At 33.8% G+C, this 23,325-nt stretch overlaps 2 protein-coding genes and 1 long non-coding RNA gene across 5 annotated transcripts; 1 reads left to right on the top strand and 2 right to left on the bottom strand.

Annotated features, from left to right (window-relative positions):
- Positions 1-1,375: 1,375 nt before the first annotated feature.
- On the bottom strand, positions 1,376-6,530 carry LOC113119683 (uncharacterized). Of its 3 annotated transcripts, XR_003294496.1 has the most exons (5): positions 6,289-6,530; positions 5,930-6,017; positions 4,377-4,598; positions 2,284-2,410; positions 1,376-2,132 (listed from the first exon to the last, which is right to left on the bottom strand). It is a non-coding gene; the product is annotated as an uncharacterized LOC113119683 (long non-coding RNA). The 3 variants fall into 3 exon arrangements; XR_003294494.1 differs by lacking the exon at positions 5,930-6,017 and having other exon boundaries at positions 6,289-6,529; XR_003294495.1 differs by lacking the exon at positions 5,930-6,017 and having other exon boundaries at positions 1,377-2,132; positions 2,284-2,382; positions 6,289-6,528.
- A 5,542-nt stretch (positions 6,531-12,072) lies between these two features.
- Positions 12,073-15,818, top strand: LOC113119662 (interleukin-6-like). Its single transcript, XM_026289279.1, has 5 exons — positions 12,073-12,163; positions 12,250-12,458; positions 12,535-12,645; positions 13,798-13,941; positions 15,317-15,818. Exons 1-5 carry the CDS (start codon positions 12,148-12,150, stop codon positions 15,533-15,535), a joined length of 699 nt encoding a protein of 232 aa, XP_026145064.1. The 5' UTR covers positions 12,073-12,147; the 3' UTR covers positions 15,536-15,818.
- Positions 15,731-22,987, bottom strand: LOC113119672 (mitochondrial import receptor subunit TOM7 homolog). The gene is made up of 3 exons (XM_026289292.1): positions 22,773-22,987; positions 16,083-16,131; positions 15,731-16,012 (listed from the first exon to the last, which is right to left on the bottom strand). The coding sequence occupies exons 1-3, from the start codon at positions 22,873-22,875 to the stop codon at positions 15,997-15,999; spliced, it is 168 nt and encodes a 55-aa protein (XP_026145077.1). The 5' UTR covers positions 22,876-22,987; the 3' UTR covers positions 15,731-15,996.
- Positions 22,988-23,325: the final 338 nt, after the last annotated feature.

The raw sequence follows: 23,325 nt of genomic DNA, 5'->3' as shown, positions 1-23,325 counted from the left end.
TAAATACAAAATGAGAAAATTACTTTTAAAGTTGTCCAAATTAAGTTCTTAGCAATGCATTTACTTATAATAAAAAATAAGTTTGTATATATTTACAGTAGGAAATGTACAAAATATCTTCATGGAACATGATCTTTACTTATATCCTAATGATTTTGGCACATTAAAAAATCGATAATTTTGATCCACACACAATGTATTGTTGGCTATTGCTGCAAATACACTCGAGAGACTTTAAGACTGGTTAAAATGCTCCAGGGTCACATATGAGGACATTCAACAGCCTTCTATGAAATCTGCACCTAAAAAAAAAAGTGTAAATACAGTATTTAGCCATCAACATAAACTATTACATTCCCAGTGCTGTGATCACTCCACAATGATTGAAACAGAAATTGCTGATTCCAGAGAAACATTTTTAGCAACATAATCCATTACATTACACATTATAATCAGATTACTCTTATTTAACTCCCTTGATCTGACCTGACTCCTTCATCAAATGGATTCAAACATTTGTTGTAATTAACATGAAGTGCATTAAACATTGCATCTGACAGAGAACCAATGAACATGCAAATGTGATACTTGATTTTTTAAATATTTATTTTCAAATCTCAGGTGCACTTCAAGTCTGCCTAAATATATTTGATGAAAAATGTTCAGATGACGGATAGGTCTGTGAATCTGTGCATTTGAATGTGTTTGGAAAACTAAAGCATCCCAGACATATAGAAATGCTTAACCTACACAGATAATTCCAACAAAAACTGATTTTTCCAGCTGCTCCGGATCAATGAGATGCACAGAATAGTTTAACCTCTTACTGACCGGCTTCCTCTACACACAAGTGCACAATCAAGGAGAATTTTATTGCATTTGTCTCATTTCTGATAATTTTTTTAGATTTAAAGATAAAACCCAAAACAATTTCAGCAGAAAACATTATTTTATATGGAATTTATTATTATTCTTTTCAAAATGATATTGTATTTATTTAATTGATATATTTTATAAACTGTATTTCGGAATATATAAGTTGCGAGGATGATAATTCAATTACATTTATTCATATTAACAACACAGGTTAAAAAAGAACCCAAAACAATTTCAGCAGAAAATATTAGATAAAAATATAATTATTTTTACACACACGCGTACTTTGCTTATTTAAGGAGTAAAAATCCAGCCATATATTTTAAATGATTAGTGGATAGTTTTGCAGAAAATATAATTTCATAAGTAAAATAAAAGTATTTATATTATTTCTAAAAAGTAATATGAATATATATATATATTTATAATTTTTACTAATTAGGGAAAAAGTGTGTGTGTGTGTGTGTGTGCATGCGTATTTTAGAGTTTTTTACCTAATGAATAAAAATCTGGTCAAATCTAAATGATCAATGGATTTATTTTATACATGAATAAACATGAACTTTGCACCAAAACGCCAGTCCTGCTGCACACTGAAAGGGACCGATGACCCACATGTCTGAATAAATGAATCTGTGTGAAATCAGTATCACAGTTGGAGGTTGAATCAGTAGAACTGGTTTGGTCTTTGAGACGGGACGCTGTGTTAAAGCATTGGTCAGGCTGTTTGTCTCTTCAGACTGCTGTTGGTAATCCTTCATTCCATACGAGACACATCAAGTGTTTTCCAGCATCCTGTAATGAACTTATCACTCGATGTCTGTCAGTTACAAGGTCAGAAGCAGGTCTATTTGAACCCAGGTGGATGGACACAGATGCTTACAGATGCATGATGGGACAGAAACCGTGCCGCTCCTTCAGCCACACAGCAGAAATGTTCAGGATGCTTTTGGAATAAGCGAAGTGTTCATGATCCATGAGCTGATCTAAAGCAGAGGCCTGCTTCTCTCTGGTTAAAGAGGTCAAAAGTGAACGGTCGCGCTCGGCAAACCAGTATCTCCACATCTCTCATGAACGAAAAGCTGATGATCTGTCAAAATGAAAAATCACCTCTACACGGCTGAACGGAGCAGATGCATGGAGGAGGACACCAGCGCGTGTGTGTGTGTGTGTGTGTGTGCTCTAATTTCAGGTGTAACGCCGAGGTGTTGGATGACAGGAAGAACAGAGGGAAGCAGGTGTTCAGTCTCCAGGATCTGCAGAGAGAGAGAAACAGTGATTAACTGGATTCCACTGGACGCTCTGTGATCATCTGGAACACAAAGAATCATGATGGAGAGGGAATAAAAGCCCTCTGAGAATCTAAAAAAGAATTCTGGGGAAAAAAATTGGAAAAAGAAGCATTACCATTGGGATACGTGGAGGTTGAACTAGATCTTCAGCTTCATATCCAGGTCAAAAACCCTCCTCATGGTGTTCCCCCACAATCCACTGCAAACTTCAGATCTGACCAGGTTTGGAGTTAACTAAAACCCTTAAAAATGTACTAACAACTAAAATATATAAATACTAAGTATATGGACATAAAAATAAACTAATAAAAAATTACAAAGAAACAACAACAACTGAAACATTATCATTAAAATTAAAACTGAAAATCTAAAAATAAAAACTACAGCATAAAGACAAAACCAAACAATTACTAAAATTATATAATTAGAAATAACATTTTCAAAAAAGAAAAACTATAACAATAAAAAGACAAAGCAAAAATGTACAACTTTATAATTAAAATAAAAACTGAAATATAGAATATAGAATATATATTAAAAAAATATATGAATACTTAAATAAATAAATTAAAATATACAACAATAATAGAACAAAAACAATTACTAACATTTTATTAATAAAATAAAAACGATAATAAAAAGACAATATAAAAAAACTGTATCATCAAAATAAAAAACTGATAAAACATGACAGAAACCCAAATATAATAAAACTATCATTAAAATGAAAATCTAAAAACTATTTTTTTTTTTACTTTATGATATATATATATATATATATATATATATATATATATATATATATTAAAATATAGTTAATTAAAATACTAATTCATTGAATTAAATATGTGAAAAAATCTGAATATATCCATATTTTATTCATATAAAATATATCTTATCATAGAATAGTTTAAGCAGATTTTTTTTTTTTTTTATCCCATTAGGATTCTTTGGGAAACGATCAGATTTTTTTCCAATTCTGTTTGGTGCAGTTTGTTTGGTGCACATTAAACTTGTAAAATAAATGTTTGATAGCGTGTGCGCTCGTCTGATGATGGCTGTATTTGTGAAGGTTATCAGTGTCCCTCTGGGAGACGCGTCTGTGTGTTTTTCTGCGTCTGTTGTGATGTTCTGCTGCGATCAAACACTGACAGTCTATACTTAGAAAGGCTTATCATGATTAAAAATACTCTGTGAATGTTCAGCTAATCCCTGCATTGAAGTATTCACACACATGATCTGATGACAGCAGCTCAGAGCTGTGTGAAGTGTGTGACGCCGCAGGTCTGTCTAATGTGTTCGAGTCCCACGCTGTAAAACACCACCGAAAACTAATGCTAGTGCTAAGTTACCTTACCGTACGAATTAACAAACAGACCTAGAAAAGAACATTAGGTTAACATTTTATACTTGAATAGGGAAACATGTATATTTCAATGTGTAGAATAATTTAATCCATCATGTTGTCTTTTGTCTATGACATTCCTGATTTTGTTTTATTTGATTTTAATAAAACAATCATTAATTAAAGAAAACACATATGTAAATCAATCATTAGTTTAAGAATCCTATATTCAACACTGGAGAATGTTATTTTCTAACATTTCTCTTGAAATTGCATGACGAATTGCATTATTGTTCTTCAGGAAATTCTGAATGTGCTTATTTATAAATATTAAAAATATATATTTCATGAAGACACAGTGAAGACATTATGTTAACTCCCTATTTATAATGAAAAATTATATTATTGAATATAATACGCCACTTTGACTATAAAATATGTTTTTTCAGTTAAATTAATAATAAAAATGTACCATATACACTATATTTATCATACACATTTATCTTTTACATTTTATATATATATATATATATATATATATATATATATATATATATATATATATATATATATGTGTGTGTGTGTGTGTGTGTATCTAATATATATACCTAATATGATGTCCTTTTACAGTTAAAATGTATCTTATTGTAAATACATATTAATGATAAATTGACATTTAAAAACTGTAACTGTGAATCTAATATATGTATAATTGAATATAATGTATATAAACACACACACACAAACACACACACATATATATATATATATATAGTACACACATATACACACAGTTCTGTATCTAGTTGCCAATGTTTCAAAACAGAACTCGGAATATCTTTCGAAGATTTGATGTCACTAACCGTGCAAACTTTGGTAAATCCAGCGATGATTTCATTCCTGAAATATTTCATCCTTCGTAAACACATCTATTTCCAAACAGACCGGAGAAAAACCCGGGGAGCTTTCCTGGAGGCTGTGTAAAGTCGGTGAATCACTCTAGAGCTCACTAGATTGAGAAAGGGCTTGTGTTTCAGGTGTGGTCAGCGTGCGTCCCGTCTGATGCCGTGTCCACAGAAGAGCATCTGCATGTGAAAGTGAGAAAAGAGAGTGAAGAAAGTCTTTCCTCTTAACCCTTCTCCTCTCACACACAGACAGATCTTCAAACACAACCCTGATTAAATATTGAAGAACCCCCACGGCTCTCTATCAGAACACAACCTCCAAAAAAGAGAGAGGAGAGGAGGCTTGGTACCAACCCAAGGAGAAGTTCCTCTGTGAAACATTGCTATCAACCATGATTTTAGAGTTAGGCTTCAAGCCGATTTAACTGGTTTAAAGGGACACTTCACCCAAAAATGACTATTGCAAACTGTGCGTTTCTTTCTTCTGTTCAACACAAAGATATTTTGACTAATGTTGGTAACCAAACAGCTGCTGGAATCCACAGTAAATCAAGTTATACCATCAACTGATTGTTTTCATTTTTGGGAGAACCGTTCCTTTGAAGTTACTATTTTTGACAGAAATATTGTTCCAGGACCTATAAAAGGTCAATTCACTGCCATGCCTTACTTTACTATTTATTTTTTACAGTTTAGAGTTATATTTAAGTGTTTAAAGCATGTAAACTAAACTGGGAATTCCCGGAAATAAGAGTTTTACTGCCATCTTGTGGTTGCTTTACAGGACTTTTATAACGTCATGTTCAAACAGAGGATTCTATTGTGTGAAAATATCTTCTTTTATAAAACGTGATTTAAAATTCTCATTAAAAGACGTATTTTTGTATTTTTCTGGAAGTAACCATATTGTCGATCTTGTTGTAAATGTTTAGTTCATAAATCAAAATTTCTCAATACGTTATCTAGATTTGATGTCTTTCTTGCAGAAAGTTTGCTTATTGTTAAATCTCTTAAACGCATTGATAAGAAGAATAACAAGTTTATTTAGGCTTATGGTGATATTATACTTAAAGAATGATTTTCCTGGCCTTTTTGTATGTCAATGCAGTGCAATTTTGTCTTGTAAAAAAAAAAAGACTAATATATATATATATATATATATATATATATATATATATATATATATATATATATATATATATATATATACATACATATAGTCTTTTTTACAAGACAAGACAAAACAGAATATATATATATATATATATATATATATATATATATATATATATATATTTTTATATATATATATATTTATATATATATATTTATGTATAAAACTTTACAGAAGTCTGCTAAATATAATTAAAAGCATAATTCACGTTATACTTAATTGTACAGTTGTGTGACAAAGAAAGAAAGAAAGAAAGAAAGAAAGAAAGAAAGAAAGAAAGAAAGAAAGAAAGAAAGAAAGAGGGTTATTGTGGTAAATGTAATTTAAAGTCAATTACCCGAAAGCTGTTTCAAAAAGGGAGACTCCTCCAAAGTTCCTCTGTGGATGGATATGAGGGGAAACCACTAGCAGAAAATCTCCCTAAACTTGGCATAAAGATTTGGCAAAATTTTGGCACAAAATGTTTTTTTTTCCCAACGCTGGACTCCGATCTGACTCGCTAAATTAAATGTATACATCGACTTTTTATGCTAATTTTTGTGGCGCAATCGGCGGAGATTCGTCTAGCGGAGTCCAAACGGTCTTTTCGCGCCCAAAGTTATCTTGAATATCACCTTCAAGTCATCTAAAGTAAGTTTTACACAAAAACTATTACATTTCTCAGACCTACCTGTTAAAATGATAAGTAATGACTACCTGTTTTGTGGTGTAGTGTGCAGATACTGATCCCAACGGCAGGCGCTCAACGGTTGATCTGCTGTTGCTATGGTTACCACCTAGGCTGCCCGCGAAATCTTTTCTGGAACTAAGAAAAAATACGCGCGCTTTCTGTCAGACTTCAGTTGTTTACTCGCTTTCAAAACATTTCACAACAAAACATTTCACAACAATGAAACGTTCCTGAAGATGTAAAATCAAACGTTTTCATGAACATTTTAAGGCCAAACATTGACTGTTGGTTCCCTCAACTATTTTCAATTGTAAATAAAATAAATGCATACATTTAAATAAATAACCAATTTCTAACGTTTTATTATTAAACGTAGCCTAAGGAAAAGAAACCTTTACATTTTGTTCTCCAACAACAAATTAAACACATTTAAACTGCAAAAGTGCATTTTGAAGAGACAATTTTGATAAAATGTACACTATTTAAAAAAATATGGCACAATGAACTGTGGCCTAATAATATAAAGGAATTTTCCATATTGATTTTTATTTTGCATTCCATTGTGTTTTAGAGCTAAGGGAAATATCTGTAATGCGTCTTGGCAGGAAATGATCAGTGCACTTTCCATTTTTTAACTGTATGTTGCTAACAACTTGCCATATAGGCTATTACACGTCTGATTAATCAAGCATCTAATCTTGCATCCTTCCTAGCTATTTCTGCTGTAGATAATCATGAGTTCAACTATTTTTTCTACCCTGTGTCTTGAAGATGAAGCATGCTGCAATACATATCTGCAATCATAATTTCATGCACGTGTGAGTCACATTTATGACTCATCATGGATCAATTTTTGCGTGAGGATGCCGTTGTTAGCTCAAGCCGGAAAATCTAAAGTTGCTCCGTTCAAAAGTGTAATGATCTATCTTTGGAGCACTGGGGTCTGGTTCACTTTTTCCAACAGTACTGTTTTGTACTGCATTTGTACAGCATTGTACTCTTGGCTTCAGTTATGCCTACATTTGGGGTTGGCCATGATCGGCCAAAAAAAAAAAAAACATGTTCCGGAAACCAAAAAAGCTATAAAAGAAACCACCCACACTCACACTTCTGCTGGAAAAAAACCTTATCATAAATGTGAAAATATCTGTATCTGCACATCTGTAGTTTCTCAACATATTTCTGTGAAAACCATTTTGAGCTGACTCGGACAGGAGTAATATAAACCCAATAATCAAGTTTTACTCACTGGTCAAAATGAATCTTGTGTTTTAGATGCCATCATGTTAAAATACAGACAACTTGCATTTCCAAACCTCTAAAACCTTTATCTAAACCAGCAAAACCATTAACTTCACCACAAAGACAAACTTTGTAAACCAATTTGGTTATACCGATGAATGGCAACAAACCACCACTAAATAAAAGGTCACACTAAGCTGCTATATTTAACAGAACTTGAAAAATTGTGTAATAGCAAAACCAGAGTATCTAGATTTGTTCCAAGTTATTAGATTAGCATTCAGATCTAGCACTCCACTGGGTGCAAAAGAAGGTCATGATAAAGATATATGATGCACTGATAGGACTTCTTAGAAAAAGGACACACTTTCACCAGTTTATACATTAATGATCCAATTTTCGTGGAATAACTGCAAAGAAGCACATTTTATCTCATTAAAATCACAGATCACACCTCCAACGTGGATTCTGCTGAAGGCTGCTTCACCTCAGAGCTTCATGCTGTAGAAATTAACCATGAAATGGCAGAAGAAAGGTTACAAAACTCTTGCCTTTTCAAAATATAGGCATTGTTAGAATGCAACCTTATTGTACAGGAATTGGTAGCAATTACAATAACTAGTTTGCAAATATAGAAGTGCTGTACTTGGAAAAAGCTGTGCACTGAATATTTATCAGGTTTAGATATACATGTACAATGAATATTAGCTAATGAATTAATAGTAAAATAAATAATATTTGTTTTTATAAATGTGTAGTTTAACAATTCTTCCTACATCAGTGAGAATAAACAGCAAGTTACCATTGTGACAACCTGCCCTACTGTAAATAGCCATCTATATATATATATATATATATATATATATATATATATATATATATATATATATATAAATAAAAAAATAACATCAATAAAAATCAATAAAAGTTTCAAAACCTAAGGCTTGTATCAATCATTTTCACTGCATTTTAAGAGGGGAGAAAAATAAAAAGGTAAACATGCATTAATGAAAATGTAAATCTCCTCTTAAAAAAATATTTTTCACTCTTTTATACAATGAAAAATGCTTTGGTCTAAAAAGGATACATTTATAGTCCAAACTATACTATGCATGTCACCTTCTATTAATAATAATAATAATGGCAGAGATTAAAAAAAAAGATTTTTCACAGATTTCTAAAAATTTAAGAGCAGCATTGTTATTGTTTGCTAAAACGGTAATGTAAAAGTAAAAACTAAATATGTTTAAGAACCAAAATGAATTAAATGAAGTAATACATCTGAATTAAAAATAAAAACATATAGAAAAACTTTAACCTGAATTATATATATATATTAGAATAGCCCAAGAAAATATTCAGGCAAATATTCAGGACTGACCCAGAGATATTTTTATTCCAAAAAATTAGTGCATGTTTTTTTGTCCCTTTCGGCCAAAGCAAAACCTGAAAACTTCCACAACTGCTCAAAATAATATACACACACTTTATTATAATATCTCCTCAGCTTCATACACGAGTATTTCCCCTCCTGAAGGGAGGAGGAGGAAAAGGAGAAGGAGAAGGAAAAGTCTGAAACACATTACTTTCATTTCTTTTATTTGTAAAGCTCATGTATGTATAATGGATGCTTCCTTCTTAGAATTACAATAAAAGAAACTTTTAGAATCTGAAACCATATTTGAAGCAGTTTGCAAGATACATTATGAAAAATCTTTTTAAAGATGTGATATTTCACGTACGCTGGATGATATAAATGATAAACTTAGTACAATATCATGCATACAGCTGCAACTTTATGAGTTTAGAAATAAAAGTTTCTCTTTGAAAACAATCAGAGCTAGACTTGGAGATTATTAAAACGTTTCTTTTTTTTGTTTTGTTTTTTACCAATATCTATTCCAGAATTGCACACAATCAACATTGGAACCATTTCCCAAAATGTAGTTTGTGTGGAATTTTTACGATGTCTGTAAAGAGGAGAAAATACTGTATCGGGCAGATCAAGCTAACTGTTCGCGATGCCCAAATATAGGAAGTTAAATATGTTGGGGATTATATGAATGCATCTCTGAGAGGAACTGACCATCTTCAGAAATGTTTCAGTGGCATTTTCTTTTCCTCTTACCACCATATAATGCATATTAAAGAAGTGTTTATAAGCGCAGCTGCTTTGTTTACAGTGGTAAACGTTGTATCGCTGCTGTGCCATAAGCGCCACCTGCTGGCAGAGAATAAATATGCATTTTCATTCAGTCTGCTGTTTATGTTTTGTGCATATTATGTAGCATAATTTCACAAATCTAAAGTCAAACCATTCTGTTATCTGTAAAATCAAAAACAACTGCTCATGTATGTAGCACTATTCCCAAAAATAAAAGTCCATGTTGTACCCCAAAACTAAGGTACACCCTTAATATATAGGCATCTATACCCGTGAAAATAAATAAATAATGTGTGTCTTATTTCAAAAAGTGAAACGTTCATATATTGTAGATTCATTACACGAAAAGTAAAAAAACGTTAAACGTTTAACGTTAAATGTCTGAGTATTTCACAATCTGCTCAGTTACTGGGATTTTCACGCACAACCATTTCTAGGGTTCACAAAGAACGGTGTGAAAAGGGAAAAACATCCAGTATGCGGCAGTCCTGTGGGAGAAAATGCCTTGTTGATGCTAGAGGTCAGAGGAGAATGGGCCGACTGATTCAAGCTGATAGAAGAGCAACTTTGACTGAAATAACCACTCGTTACAACCGAGGTATGCAGCACAGCATTTGTGAAGCCACAACACGCACAACCTTGAGGCGGATGGGCAACAACAGCAGAAGACCCAACCGGGTATCACTCATCTCCACTACAAATAGGAGAAAGAGGCTATAATTTGCACAAGCTCACCAAAATTGGACAGTTGAAGACTGGAAAAATGTTGCCTGGTCTGATGCGTCTCAATTTCTGTTGAGACATTCAGATGGTAGAGTCAGAATTTGGTGTAAACAGAATGAGAACATGGATCCATCATGCCTTGTTACCACTGTGCAGACTGCTGGAGGTGGTGTAATAGTGTGGGGGATGTTTTCTTGGCACACTTTAGGCCCCTTAGTGGCAACTGGGCATCATTTAAATGCCACGGCCCACCTGAGCATTGTTTCTGACCATGTCCATCGCTTAATGACCACCATGTACCCATCCTCTGATGGCTACTTCCAGCAGGATAATGCACCATGTCACAAAGCTTGAATCATTTCAAATTGGTTTCTTGGACATGACAATGAGTTCACTGTACTAAAATGAGTTCACTGGCCCCCACAGTCAGTGTGTGTGTGTGTGTGTGTATACAGTCATAAATTGTATTTTGCAATGTTTGCTGCTTAAGAAGCTTAATCTACTTCTAGATTACTGTGTAGAGTGATCAGATTTATTTTAAATAACTGCTGAAAGCTTCATTGGAAAAAAAATCCTGACACAAAATTACCAGCTCACATTAATTGACTAATCATATATCAGCAGCACAAGTGAAAGTGTGAATGAGTAATGAATCACTCTCGTAATATCTAGATTGTAAGAGCAGACTGATTGTTATAAAATCAGGGAAGAAGTGCTTCTTGTTAGCAATGGTTACCTCCAAAGAAACACGTGCAGCCATCATGACTGCATCAAAATAGCATCACATGTGAGGACATCGCTACAAAGTACACTGCATCTGAAAGAACCATTTACCGGATCTTCAAGGAGAACTTCAAGGAGAGAAGAAGTCTTCAGGACGTCCCAGAGTATCCAGCTCCAGGACCGTCTAAGGAATCGTGAAAACTGAACCCTGCATGTGTAAAGAAGTCAGTGAAGGCTGGAGCTGGAAGTGTCTTAGTTTAGGAGTGAGCCGCTTGATTCAGTACGACCTCCAACAAGCAGCTCCTTCCCTGCGATCTTCTCCCAATCATCCTGCAACTTTAGTGCAACACAATGCTCTCGTCACACTGCAAAACACACCGAGTCTGGAAACACTGAAACAATGAATGACCGCCTGATCTAAACCTGACTGAAAGTCTCTGGGAAATCAAAGTTAAGGCTATGAAACCCAGTAGAGTCAGCGAACTATTGAAGAGAGCGAAAGAAGCGTCGGTCAAGATCACATTTATATTATTCATTGTTTTCTCCAATTAATCTCAATCATGGATGAATCTCAATGGGTTATTTTGACTTGGTTAAAAATAACAAAATAAATACACAAAAACATGATAACATCATGATAACAACATGATTTTTGAAAATTAATAACTGTTTCTAACTAACTATATATATATATATACACACACACACACAGAGAGAATATGTAAACTAAGTAAATTAAATTAAATCAGTGAAACAATAAGAGTATCAAAACCTAAATCAACTTGTGGCAGTTTTGAGGGGAAAAAGTCAAATAAAAAATCCTGAGTTTTGAGAGGGAAAAAGTACAATAAGAAAATAATTTTATGAAAATCTGAAATGGGGCATTTTTTCCTAAATGATGTAAATTTTGTAAAAAAAAGGCGGGTTGAGGGAAGTGGAAACTCTCTAGAGTGTATAAAAACACTTGAGACGCCTGGTTCAGAAGTCTCCCGAGGTTTCTTGAACACATCACACACAGACTTACCCAAACAGGATGTCGTCAGCTCAGAGTAAGTGCAAGTGTTTGAGCGACCGGATGCATCTCGTGTGCAGACTCAGCTCTTCACTCTCTCTCTCTCTCTCTCTCTCTCTGCAGACGCAGCACTCTTCCTGTCTGTCGCACTGGCAGCGTTCATCAGTCTGCTGGATGCAGTGCCTGTCTACAGCGGTCTGGCCGAACTCTCCGAAACATCTGGGGAAGAGCTTCAGGACGTGGATGGAAAGAGTCCTCTGAGCGACCGGCAGAAGTGGCATCTGATGGCCAGAGATCTGCACAGAGACGTCAAGATGCTGCGAGACCAGCAGGTGCGTCTCAACACACACTAATGTAAAGATGCTTCGTGTTTCTCAGACTAACTCTGAGCTCCTCCTGTATCTGCAGTTTAAGAGGGACTTCAGACAGACGGTGAACATGACTGCGTTTGAAGACGTGAGAGTCAAAACTCCTCTCCTCAGACCCTCAGACGGCTGTCTGTCCAGAAACTTCAGCACAGTAAGAACACACTTCTCTCAAATCACTGCGTTTAGGATTGATTCATGGCTCTTAGTTCAGTTAAAATAATGCATTCGTTCCCAAAGCTGAAGTTTACTCAAATTTTGAAACATTTGTATTGTCCCTGTAAATACTTTTGAACATTTTTTAATGCATTATGAAAAAAAACAAAAAACTTTTTAGCTTTTATAAACATTAACAAAGGTTAATGATGTAAAAAAAAAAAAAAATACTATAAATATTATATTAAATATTTATAATTGTATAAACTTGTATTTTTTGTTATTTATATATTTTAAATATGTTGAATGACATTATTATTACATTATATTTTATCTTATATGTTTTCGATGTTTCTATTATTACATTATAATATTAGTATATTTTATGGTTTTTATTTATGTTATTATATTTTGAAGATTTAAACTTATTATAACTATTAAAATAAATGAGTAGACGTGTCCAGATGTTTGGCTGCTACTCTATGCAAACTTAACTGCATTTCTAAAATATATATATATATATATATATATATATATATATATATATATATATATATATATATATCCTTTCCAAAAAAAAGGAAAAAAGTCCTTATCCTTCGACACACTTTCATGGCGATTCATAACTATTTAACGTTTTGGCAAATAGATATTAAAAGTTTCACTTATATCTCACTTCATACAATATAGATTGATTCAAAGCATCTTTACGTTAATAATAAAACAGCTTATTTATATGAATGTGTACAATCTCATTCGTACGATCCACCAAGAGACGAATTTATAGTAAATATTATAGTGTTTTTGAACAGTACTACAGTAAAGTGTGTAATGAATGCTCCAGCATACTCTAGTATTAACAAGTAAACTGAAATAAATGCTATTACTACAATAAACTATAGTTGTAGAACACTAACTCATTTGTTTATATTATGTTACCATATCAACTATAGAATTACCAAAACAAACTAATTCAAGTACTTTACTAGATGCTGTACATTTGATATCAGGTTGTTACGGTTACACAAATGTAACTTAGTTTAGCGCTGAACGAGATCTTTCATCCAGCACATGATGCAGGAAATGTTTTAATCTGATTTCCTCAAATACTGAAGTGTTACTAAACGCTCATACTTCTCGAATGTTTCAGGATTCGTGTCTGAGCCGCATTTACATCATCCTGACCTGGTATAAAGACAACTGGAGCTTCATCGAGAAGGAAAACCTGACCTCCAGCCTGGTGAACGACGTCAAACACGGGACCAAACGCCTGCTGGAGGCCATTAACAGCCAGGTAAACACACCTCAGCGGCTCCACACGCTCCAGATGACCTCACAGAGACACGCAGCTTCAAAATGACTGATAAAAGCATGGGTTTGAGAGAACAAGCATTGCATTTTTCGACAGATTATTAGCTTTCCAATTTGACTTATTAGGAGTTTTCATTTCAAGAGCATAAACATTCAAATATCTGCTAATTTATAGTTAAAATATTAAATAAAAAAATAAGTATATTAATATAAAACAAATTATGAAAATACAAATAAAAATATTGAATTACTGATTACATTTTTATAAAACATTAAAACAACATATATAGATAAACAACAAAAACTAAAGTCATATTTAAATAATTTACAGTAATGCATTTCATTAAGCTTTTCTTTCAGAGCATAAACATTACAATTTTAGGAAATATTTTACAAAAACTAAAGCACTTATTAATTTCAGGTTTCAACATTTATTAATATATTTTTAAAATTAAAGTCATATGTTAATATTTTCTATTGCATTATGAACTAATACAAATATTGCTTTTTTGTAACGTTTTAACAACATTAACAAAGATTGACACAGTTTAATATTAATAACTATATTTGTCATTTTTTTTATATATATATATATATATATATATATATATATATATATAACGTAATTATTAGTCATTTTATACTTAATCTTTATATTTTTATATTATTAACATTATTATATTATTATTTATACATTTTTTATGTATTTTTTAAAAAATATACATATTTTTATGTTAGTATGGAAGCCCGTTTCCGCCACAAAAAAACTAGTTAATTACAACTTTTTATCTCACAATTCAGATTTTTTTTACTCAGAAAACCAAATAACTTATTTGACAAATTCCGACTTCATATCCCGCAAATTCCGACTTCATATCCCGCAAATTCCGACTTCATATCCCGCAAATTCCGACTTCATATCCCGCAAATTCCGACTTCATATCCCGCAAATTCCGACTCCATATCCCATAATTCCGAATTCACATCTCGCAATTCCGACTTTATAACACTTTATAAACCACAATTGCGAGTTTATATAAACATTTCTGAAGAAAAAAATCGTATTTATAATTGTGAGATAAAAAGTCGCAATTACCTTGTTTTATTTTTTGTTTAGTTCCATATGTTAGCTATTGCATTAACAAATCAGACATTATTTATTCATTTTTTGCATTTTGAAGCTTGGTCAAAACAAATCTCATTCACTCACTGATAAATAGATGACACATGTAGATTATGGAGTAAAATCTAGAGTTATCTCGAGTTATTGCTGCAAATCCTGCCAATCTTAGCTCAACATCAGTTGTTCATGAGCAGTTTCTCTTAAGAGCACATCTGATGTTTGTTTGTTCCTGCAGCTTCAGATAGCAGACGGAGGAACGGATCAGATCTCCAGCGCTCCTCTCTCGGCCACATCCGCGTGGACACGGAAGACCACGGTGCATTCGATCCTGTTCAACTTCACCAGCGTGATGATCGACTCCTGCAGAGCCATCAGTTACATGAGCAAACGCAAAGCTGCGTATCGAGCCAAAGACACGAAGAGACCCGCAGACTGGAGCTCTGACAAGAACTAATTTATTCAACTAGTCTTTTTATTTATTGAACATCACAGAGAGTTCATTCAGAGCAGAATAATTTAATATTTATGGGTCTATAATTTTAACTTATTGAAGGTTGTGCACAATTGATATTTATAAATGCTATATTTATTTGCAAGTGTTTTCTATTTACTTCTCATTTGCACGCTATTGAAGATCAGTGCTGATGAATGCATTTATGAACTTGATTGATTTATTTAAAACCGGAATGTGACAACATGCTGACTGTTTACAATGATCTTCAAAGATTCAATAAAAAAAAACAAAAAAAAAACATTTTGTCTGTTTCTCAATGCAATGTTTCAGAAAGAGGAAGTCCAGAAAAGTCTTAAAATAACACAAAAGCGTTGTGTGGACGTGACAGTGAAGTATTTACACCCCAGCACACAGTTCAGATCAGTCTTCATTGAGTCTTGTAGTGCTCGTCAGGAGCGTCTTCATCCCCAAAGCAAACTGAAAGACAAAACAGATCATGCCGTGCTCATTCTGTGCTAAAACACTGAGTGATCGTCACAAAACTCACCTGAGGACTGTGGGTTCAGGCATCCCTGGATCGGCTCCCCGCTTGAATCCTGGGAGAGAAACAAATACATTAAAAAACGTTTTAAAATACATTTCTATTGATTAGTGGTCGACCGATACAAGGCCGATATATCGGCCGATATTTGGGATTTTTAAAATATCGGCATCGGTCAATATGTTTTTCTGCTTGGCCAATGTGTTCGAGACTTTTTTTTTAAATTGTAATTTACATGCGTGTATTTTATATATGTGTGTATATACAAATTTATAAATATATAATAATTAGTTGTAATAAGTAATAATTTACATAAAATGATATAATTAAAATGTGATTTCGAAATGCATAAAAACTGTATACATATATATATTAGGGCTGTCAAATGATTAACATTTTTAATCAAATTAATCAGAATTTTCAGTGGATTAATCACTATTTGCCACTACACCTGAATCCTAACCATTTTTTTTCTGAAATGCATACCAAAAGATAAATAACAGGACACAGATACATAATTTTCATGTATTGCTTCATCATGTGGTTCTTTTTTTCTGAATTTCAAAAGTTTAACATTTACTTAGATCAAATTTACCTGAGCACTATATCAAACCATGGCATTTAACTAAAGATAGTGTAAGAGTTTTAGGTGAACCAGTGGTTAAATATAGCCACATATCTATGAAATTATGGATAGAGAAACTCGAAAGAATGAACTCAGAAACACAAACATGCGCCACCATCACATAAGCAGCACTCTGGGCACTCTTGTTTTTGGGAGGTGTTCATTTGCTCTGCCACAATACTTTAGGATCGATATTTTCACGTTATGAAGGCTTCAGTAAAACCAAGTAAAAATGCATATGCTTTTCCAAACAGCTGTAATTTTCGCTGCATTGCATGTAGGCGTTCTGCGCATGCGCAGTGTGAAACACAGGACGCTATAACACAGTGATCCTCAAATCTGGCTCGCGAGATCCACTTTCCTGCGAAGTTTAGCTCTAACCCTAATCAAACACGCATGAGTTTGCTAAACAGTGTCTTTAGGATCATTAGTAAATCACAGGCAGGTGTGTTTAATTGGAGTCTGCGCTAAACTCTGAAGGAAACTCGCGAGCCAGATTTGAGGATCACTGGAAGAAGAAGAAGAAGAAGCTCCAGCGTATCAACTACCAAAGTCATCTCTGTTTATCGAGCTTGGCATGAATGTATTTGAGAGTAACTGGGGTAAAACCTTAAGCTTCTTCGGTGTTTTCGTCGCGGCGCTCGCCGCTGTTTTTTACTATCTTGAGAATTCAGAGATCGACAAGACTTTCCTGACCTGAATAATTTGTCACACTGCGCATGCGTGAAATGCGTTAAAAAATTTGACGTAATTAACGACAAACAACTAATTAACGCCGTTAACGCGCAATTTTTGACAGCCCTAATATATATATATATATATATATATATATATATATATATATATATATATATACACACACTTAAAATGTATAGAATACATTTATAACGACATTTTTATATTTGATTTAGCAATTCTACATATACTTTAGATTTCTATTTTTAGTAAATGTGTATTATATACAGTTTTTCCCCATTGCTTTTGTGCTTTCTGTAATCCCCTTAATTCTCAATGGTTTTCCTCATTACTATAACACTAAATTTTCTCATTTAAACCAGCACTTGAGCAAACCAAGAAACACTACTGAATCAACACAATCTAATGTTGTGTTTTATTGTTTGAGCACTACAGTAAAAACTATTCTGCATTAGCAAAACAATGAGGATTTGGGAGAAAATGTGTTCAGTTGGCATTAATAATGTCAATGCAAAAAAAAAAAAAAATACAAATCCCTTTTTTAAAGCACTTTAATATTTGTGTGTTCTTGACAGCTTTTGTGAGATCCACTACACAACAGAGCAGGGGGCAGTCAATATAATGCTGAGAAGTACATAACACACCATGATAATAACAAATGACCCTTCATCAGCCAATCCCACTCATCTGAGGGTTTCTCTCACACAGATGTCCTAACGCAGAGCAGTATATGATGACTGATGCTGTAGTCACTTATTGCATCAGTGTGTGTGGATGAAAGCACTCTCACTCTCTCTTTAGCAAGCCTGGACTCCTGAGTTTCTTTAGTCACTGGTCGGACTGGCATCATGAAACTTCCTCAGATCCGGAGTACAGACTCAGAAAGTCCTGTGTTGCAGCGCGTGCGCAGGCTGTGCTTCCTGTTTTCACCCGATATTGACTGACTAACACACAAGGGCCTCATCTGAGCGAGATCTCGAAGAATGCAGACGTCAGAGCTGATTCATCTGCACTTTATTGATTGAGCAACACACTCGGAGGAAAGACAGACAGACGCACACACTGTCCTCTTCTGCTTCTCATATTCAATAGTACACAAATCACAGACTCCACTGTGAGGCCTAAAGAAACCGTGTGTACATACAAGAGATGATCAGATGTGAAAAAGACAGAGCTCAGGCTGGTTTATTTGTTGCTTCTTGGTTCAATTAGATTTTTAAAATAATCTTATAGTGTAATTATGTTCCACATTTATATACATTTATTACATTTTTATATATTATATCCATATAATGTTATAATAGCTGTATTTTACGGAACATTTACATTATATTTCATCTGTTAAATAGTTTAAGTCATTAACCATGAATTTTTATATATATATATATATATATATATATATATATATATATATATATATTAATATTACTAATATATATATATATATATATTAGGGGTGTGACGGTTCGTATATAACCGTGAGACCGACGGTTATAGTTGAACACCGTCATTAGAACTTTATAACCGCCAAAACCGTGTCATTAAAATATTTTTTACCAAAATTTTTTATCAAAAATTATTTTCATTTTTTAGATAGGATCATAAGATGCGCAATATATCGGGAGACATGGTTTTTACCACTTAATGAAGTTTTGTAAATCGTCAGACATATTTACCACTTCATTAAATTTTGCTTTGTAGAAAACCTTTCTTAAAAACGAATTTCGTTTTGTACAAATTTTATCTTAATTTTAATACATTTTTCATCAACCAATTGCATGTATTTTAATAAATAAAAAGCAAGTAAAGCAGACAATGATAACCATGACATGGAAGCACCAGCGCGCCGCGTTCACTTGCACTGCACTGTGACCTAGAGCATATCTCATCGTAAATGAAACTCAGCGTAGGCCTATGCCTCATACTTTAGCATTAAATATCTTTGCTGCATCCTTTCTAGAACAGACAATGGCTTTTTTTTTGCGGCTCGCATCAGCAAAGCATTGCATCGCCATAGACCGCAAAACAAGCAGTGGATGGCGGGCGGGTGCGGCTTTGAAATTTGCTCTATGATTTCCATGAAGCAAAAAACAAGGACGGAATCTCGAAATCCAGTCATGAAAATGAAACTTGCATTTTAATATGGACAGTCATGGAATTTGCCAAAGTTAGCATAAAATAATCAAATCAAATCTCCATATGGACCAGTATCTGTAAATGTTAAGCCGCAAAAGTTGTTTAAAATATAAATCCGTGTTCTGCGCGTCTCTGTGTGAATTAATGAATGGCAGAGATGTGCAGGTTTGTTTACTACATAGACTGAAGCACATGACGCTTGCATTAATTTCAGCATCTGAGCTTCAGAGTTCTCTCTCCTTCAAGCGATCTGAACTTTTCAGCTCATCTCAATGGACACACAGCGCACCTGTATTTGACACTCTGTAAACTCTTTGTGAATGCGCATGACTCACCGTCACTTTACTGATAGTGCTGTTTCTCACACATGCAAAGAGAGAGAGAGCGAGAGTCTTACCACGCTTAAACAACACGCTATATGTAAACTATTCTTTGTTGTCTTCTCCTGTCAAAATAATGGATTTAATTTAGAATTATTCATATTCATTTTCGAACAAGCAGAAGACATACCAGTTTCTCCGGTAGTGGGCGGAGCTAATGGGCAAATGGCAATGGCTTTTTTTTGCGGCTCGCATCAGCAAAGCATTGCATCGCCATAGACCCCAAAACAATCAGCGGATGGCGGGCGGGTGCGGATTTGAAATTTGATCAAAAAACGTTGGCGCGGATGATGAGTTTTGTGACAGATCTCCTTAATAAACGGAGGTCTGAAATGTCTGCCCCTTTACCGATCAGAGCGCGCGCTGACACGGAGTTAACCCGCTATCTCCAAGAACAACCAATTGACTTGGACCCCCCCCCCCCCGACGGTTATGTTATGAACCGTCACATTTGACTCACATCATAACCGTCATCACCAATTCTGAAACCGGCACACCCCTAATATATATATATATATATATATATATATATATATATATATATATATATATATATATAAATAATACAAAACAACATATATATTTTTTTAACACTTATATATATATATGTCTAAGAAATAATAATAAAAATTATATATATATATATATATATATATATATATATATAGTAGCTTTGTATAATATATTTACATTATTTTACAATAATTGAGTGTGTATATATATATATATATATATATATTATATATTATTATTAATATATATTACTAATATATCTATATATATATATATATATATATATATATATATATATATATATATATAAACTTTAATTTCTTTATATTTATTTTACATTTATTTTTCATATTTATTAAATGTTTATGGTAGCCTTGTATTTTATATATATTTACATATATACAATTAAATATTTGTCTGTCTTTTAAATCATTTGTTCTTATAATTTGTTTTACGTCATAACATTTTTTTTTTGTAGTAGCTATATAAGTAAATCTACGATTATTATATTCTGCACTATATTTTAATAATAGTCTGTGTTTTCCGCTGTCGTCGTCCTCCAGAAATGCTAATGTTTCGACTCATGGGGCTTTTCTGCGTAACAGACAAACAAAAAGCTACAACTTCCTTCTGCATCTCATTTGTCTCTAATCGTTTCCCATCAGGCCAAAAATACAGAGGCAGGCAAATTCCTGCGGCTCCTGAAGCCTCAAGAACATTTCCTCATTCACATTAAACACTGATGACGCCGCAGGAGCACGACCTCTGACCCCAAAGAGCAGCACTGACTACAGACAGCATCATCAAGAGGACGGAGCATCACAGAGACAGGAAGTGATGCGCTGCAGACACCGAACGACCGCACACACGCAACAAACACCACTCAACATTAGCATCAGAAATGATGCATGATCCCAAACACCCTTCATCCTGACGGACCGTCCTGCAGTGACCAGAAATCCTGCATTACCAGTAACTAACTATAACAGAGTTTAATCACATCGGATGTGAGCATGAGATAAACTCAAACAAGCACTTCTCTAGAGATCAAGCTGCTGTTAACTGAGATAATGCCAATAGCACACAGAGTCAGACACCCGATAAAACACAGGAAATGGTAACTCAGACTTTTCACCTCGCAATTCTGACGTTTTTCTCACAATTGCAAGTCAGAACTGTGTGGTATAGGCCTAAACTCACATTTCTGAGAAATAACGTAAAAATTGCGAGATATGAACTCGACTTTCTTGCAATTTCGACTAACACCGAGTAGGCCTGAAAAACTAAATTCTAATTCTGTACTTAAATATTATCAATTATATTTAAATTTAAAATGCATAATTACATGCCTTTCTAAAAATTTCTCTTTTGTGTGAAATGCGAGTGAAACTGTTATAGAGGTCCCTCTAGAAAATGCGTGAAATATGTGTTATGTGTGAAGAGCTTGGTTTCAGTTTTGATGTTAACAACATCATCTCCGCATTGAGGTTATCTTTTCCTGCAATATTTGAAAGAAATCCGAATTGTGTGAAAAAAGTCACAATAACTATCGCTATAAACTCGCAATTCTGCAAAAAAATCCAGCATTGATAGTTTATCTCCCACAATTTCTCCCCTTTATTTATAGAATTGTGAAATAAACACTCTCAATTAATTACCTCTTTTTATTTTTTATTCAATGGCAGAAATGGGTTTCCATTGTATCTTAAAGTAGTATTCACAGAAAACAAACAAACAAAAAACGATGGGGAAAAAAAATCTGCTGATATGTTTATCTACAAATGCTGATCATCTCAAAATTAGCAAATGTAATATATTATATAAAAATATAATGCTATTGATTGGATTAGCAGTATTTGTCTTTCTTCTGTTGAACACACACACACACACACACACACACAAATATATCTGGAAGAATGTTGGCAACCAAACAGTTGCCGGTACCCATTGACTTCCATAGTGATTTCCCATAGAATGGAAGTCAATGGGTACCATCAGCTGACTGCTCAAACTCTCTTTAATCTGGGTTCAGGGATCAGTGTTAGTCTTCAGTGTCACATGATCTTCTGAAATCAGTATAATATGATGATTTGCTGCTCCAGAAACATTTCTGATTATTATCAATGTTGAAAACAGTTGTGCTGCACAATATTTTTGTGTGCATGTATATACATTTATTTACACACGTACTTAGGGCTAATCTCTCGTTTGACTTCACTACCTCTAAATAACGATCACTGATAATGATGTTCGACTTATTAAACACTAAATATGTTTCAAACCCCTATATGAAGCCAGATCACCGATGATAATGAGGATGTCGATGTTCGGGTGTGTGTTACTGACCCAGGTACAGCACGGTGGGGATGAAGCCCCAGCGGATGATGAACTGACCGCACTGGAACACCTGCTGCAGACGCTGCTTGCTCTCTTTGCTTAGTTTGGCCATGATTTCACTCAGATTTGGTCAAAAATCGTCTCTGGATGCGAAGCGGAGCGGTGAAGGGCACAGAAGAGCGCAGGAAGCACGTGTATGCCGTAAAGTGTGCCGCGGTGTCGTTCCAGCGGCTACAGTTTTGCGACAGTCACCAAAAGAAAAAGCGCCACGGCGACATCTAGTGGCCACACTGGGACATCAGGAAAAAGCACTTGTAATGTAGAAAATATTTATTTTCAGGGGTGGTTCTAGGATGAGTGGAGATCCGTGTATGTGACTTTTTATTTTAATAAATCAGAAAGATTTACCTTGTTTAAAATATACAAAAACAATAAAAACAAAAACAAATTTAAAACATTTTATTTAAAGTATTGAGGAAAATACATTTGCTTTAGCCTCATAAGATTATAAGAATTTTTGCAAACAAAAATTAAGAATTGCAAAACAACTGAAACAGCGCGA

This window comes from Carassius auratus, chromosome 19 (assembly GCF_003368295.1).
Source record: "Carassius auratus strain Wakin chromosome 19, ASM336829v1, whole genome shotgun sequence".
NCBI classification, from domain to species: Eukaryota; Metazoa; Chordata; class Actinopteri; order Cypriniformes; family Cyprinidae; genus Carassius; species Carassius auratus.
This window is presented reverse-complemented; position numbering and strand designations above follow the sequence as displayed.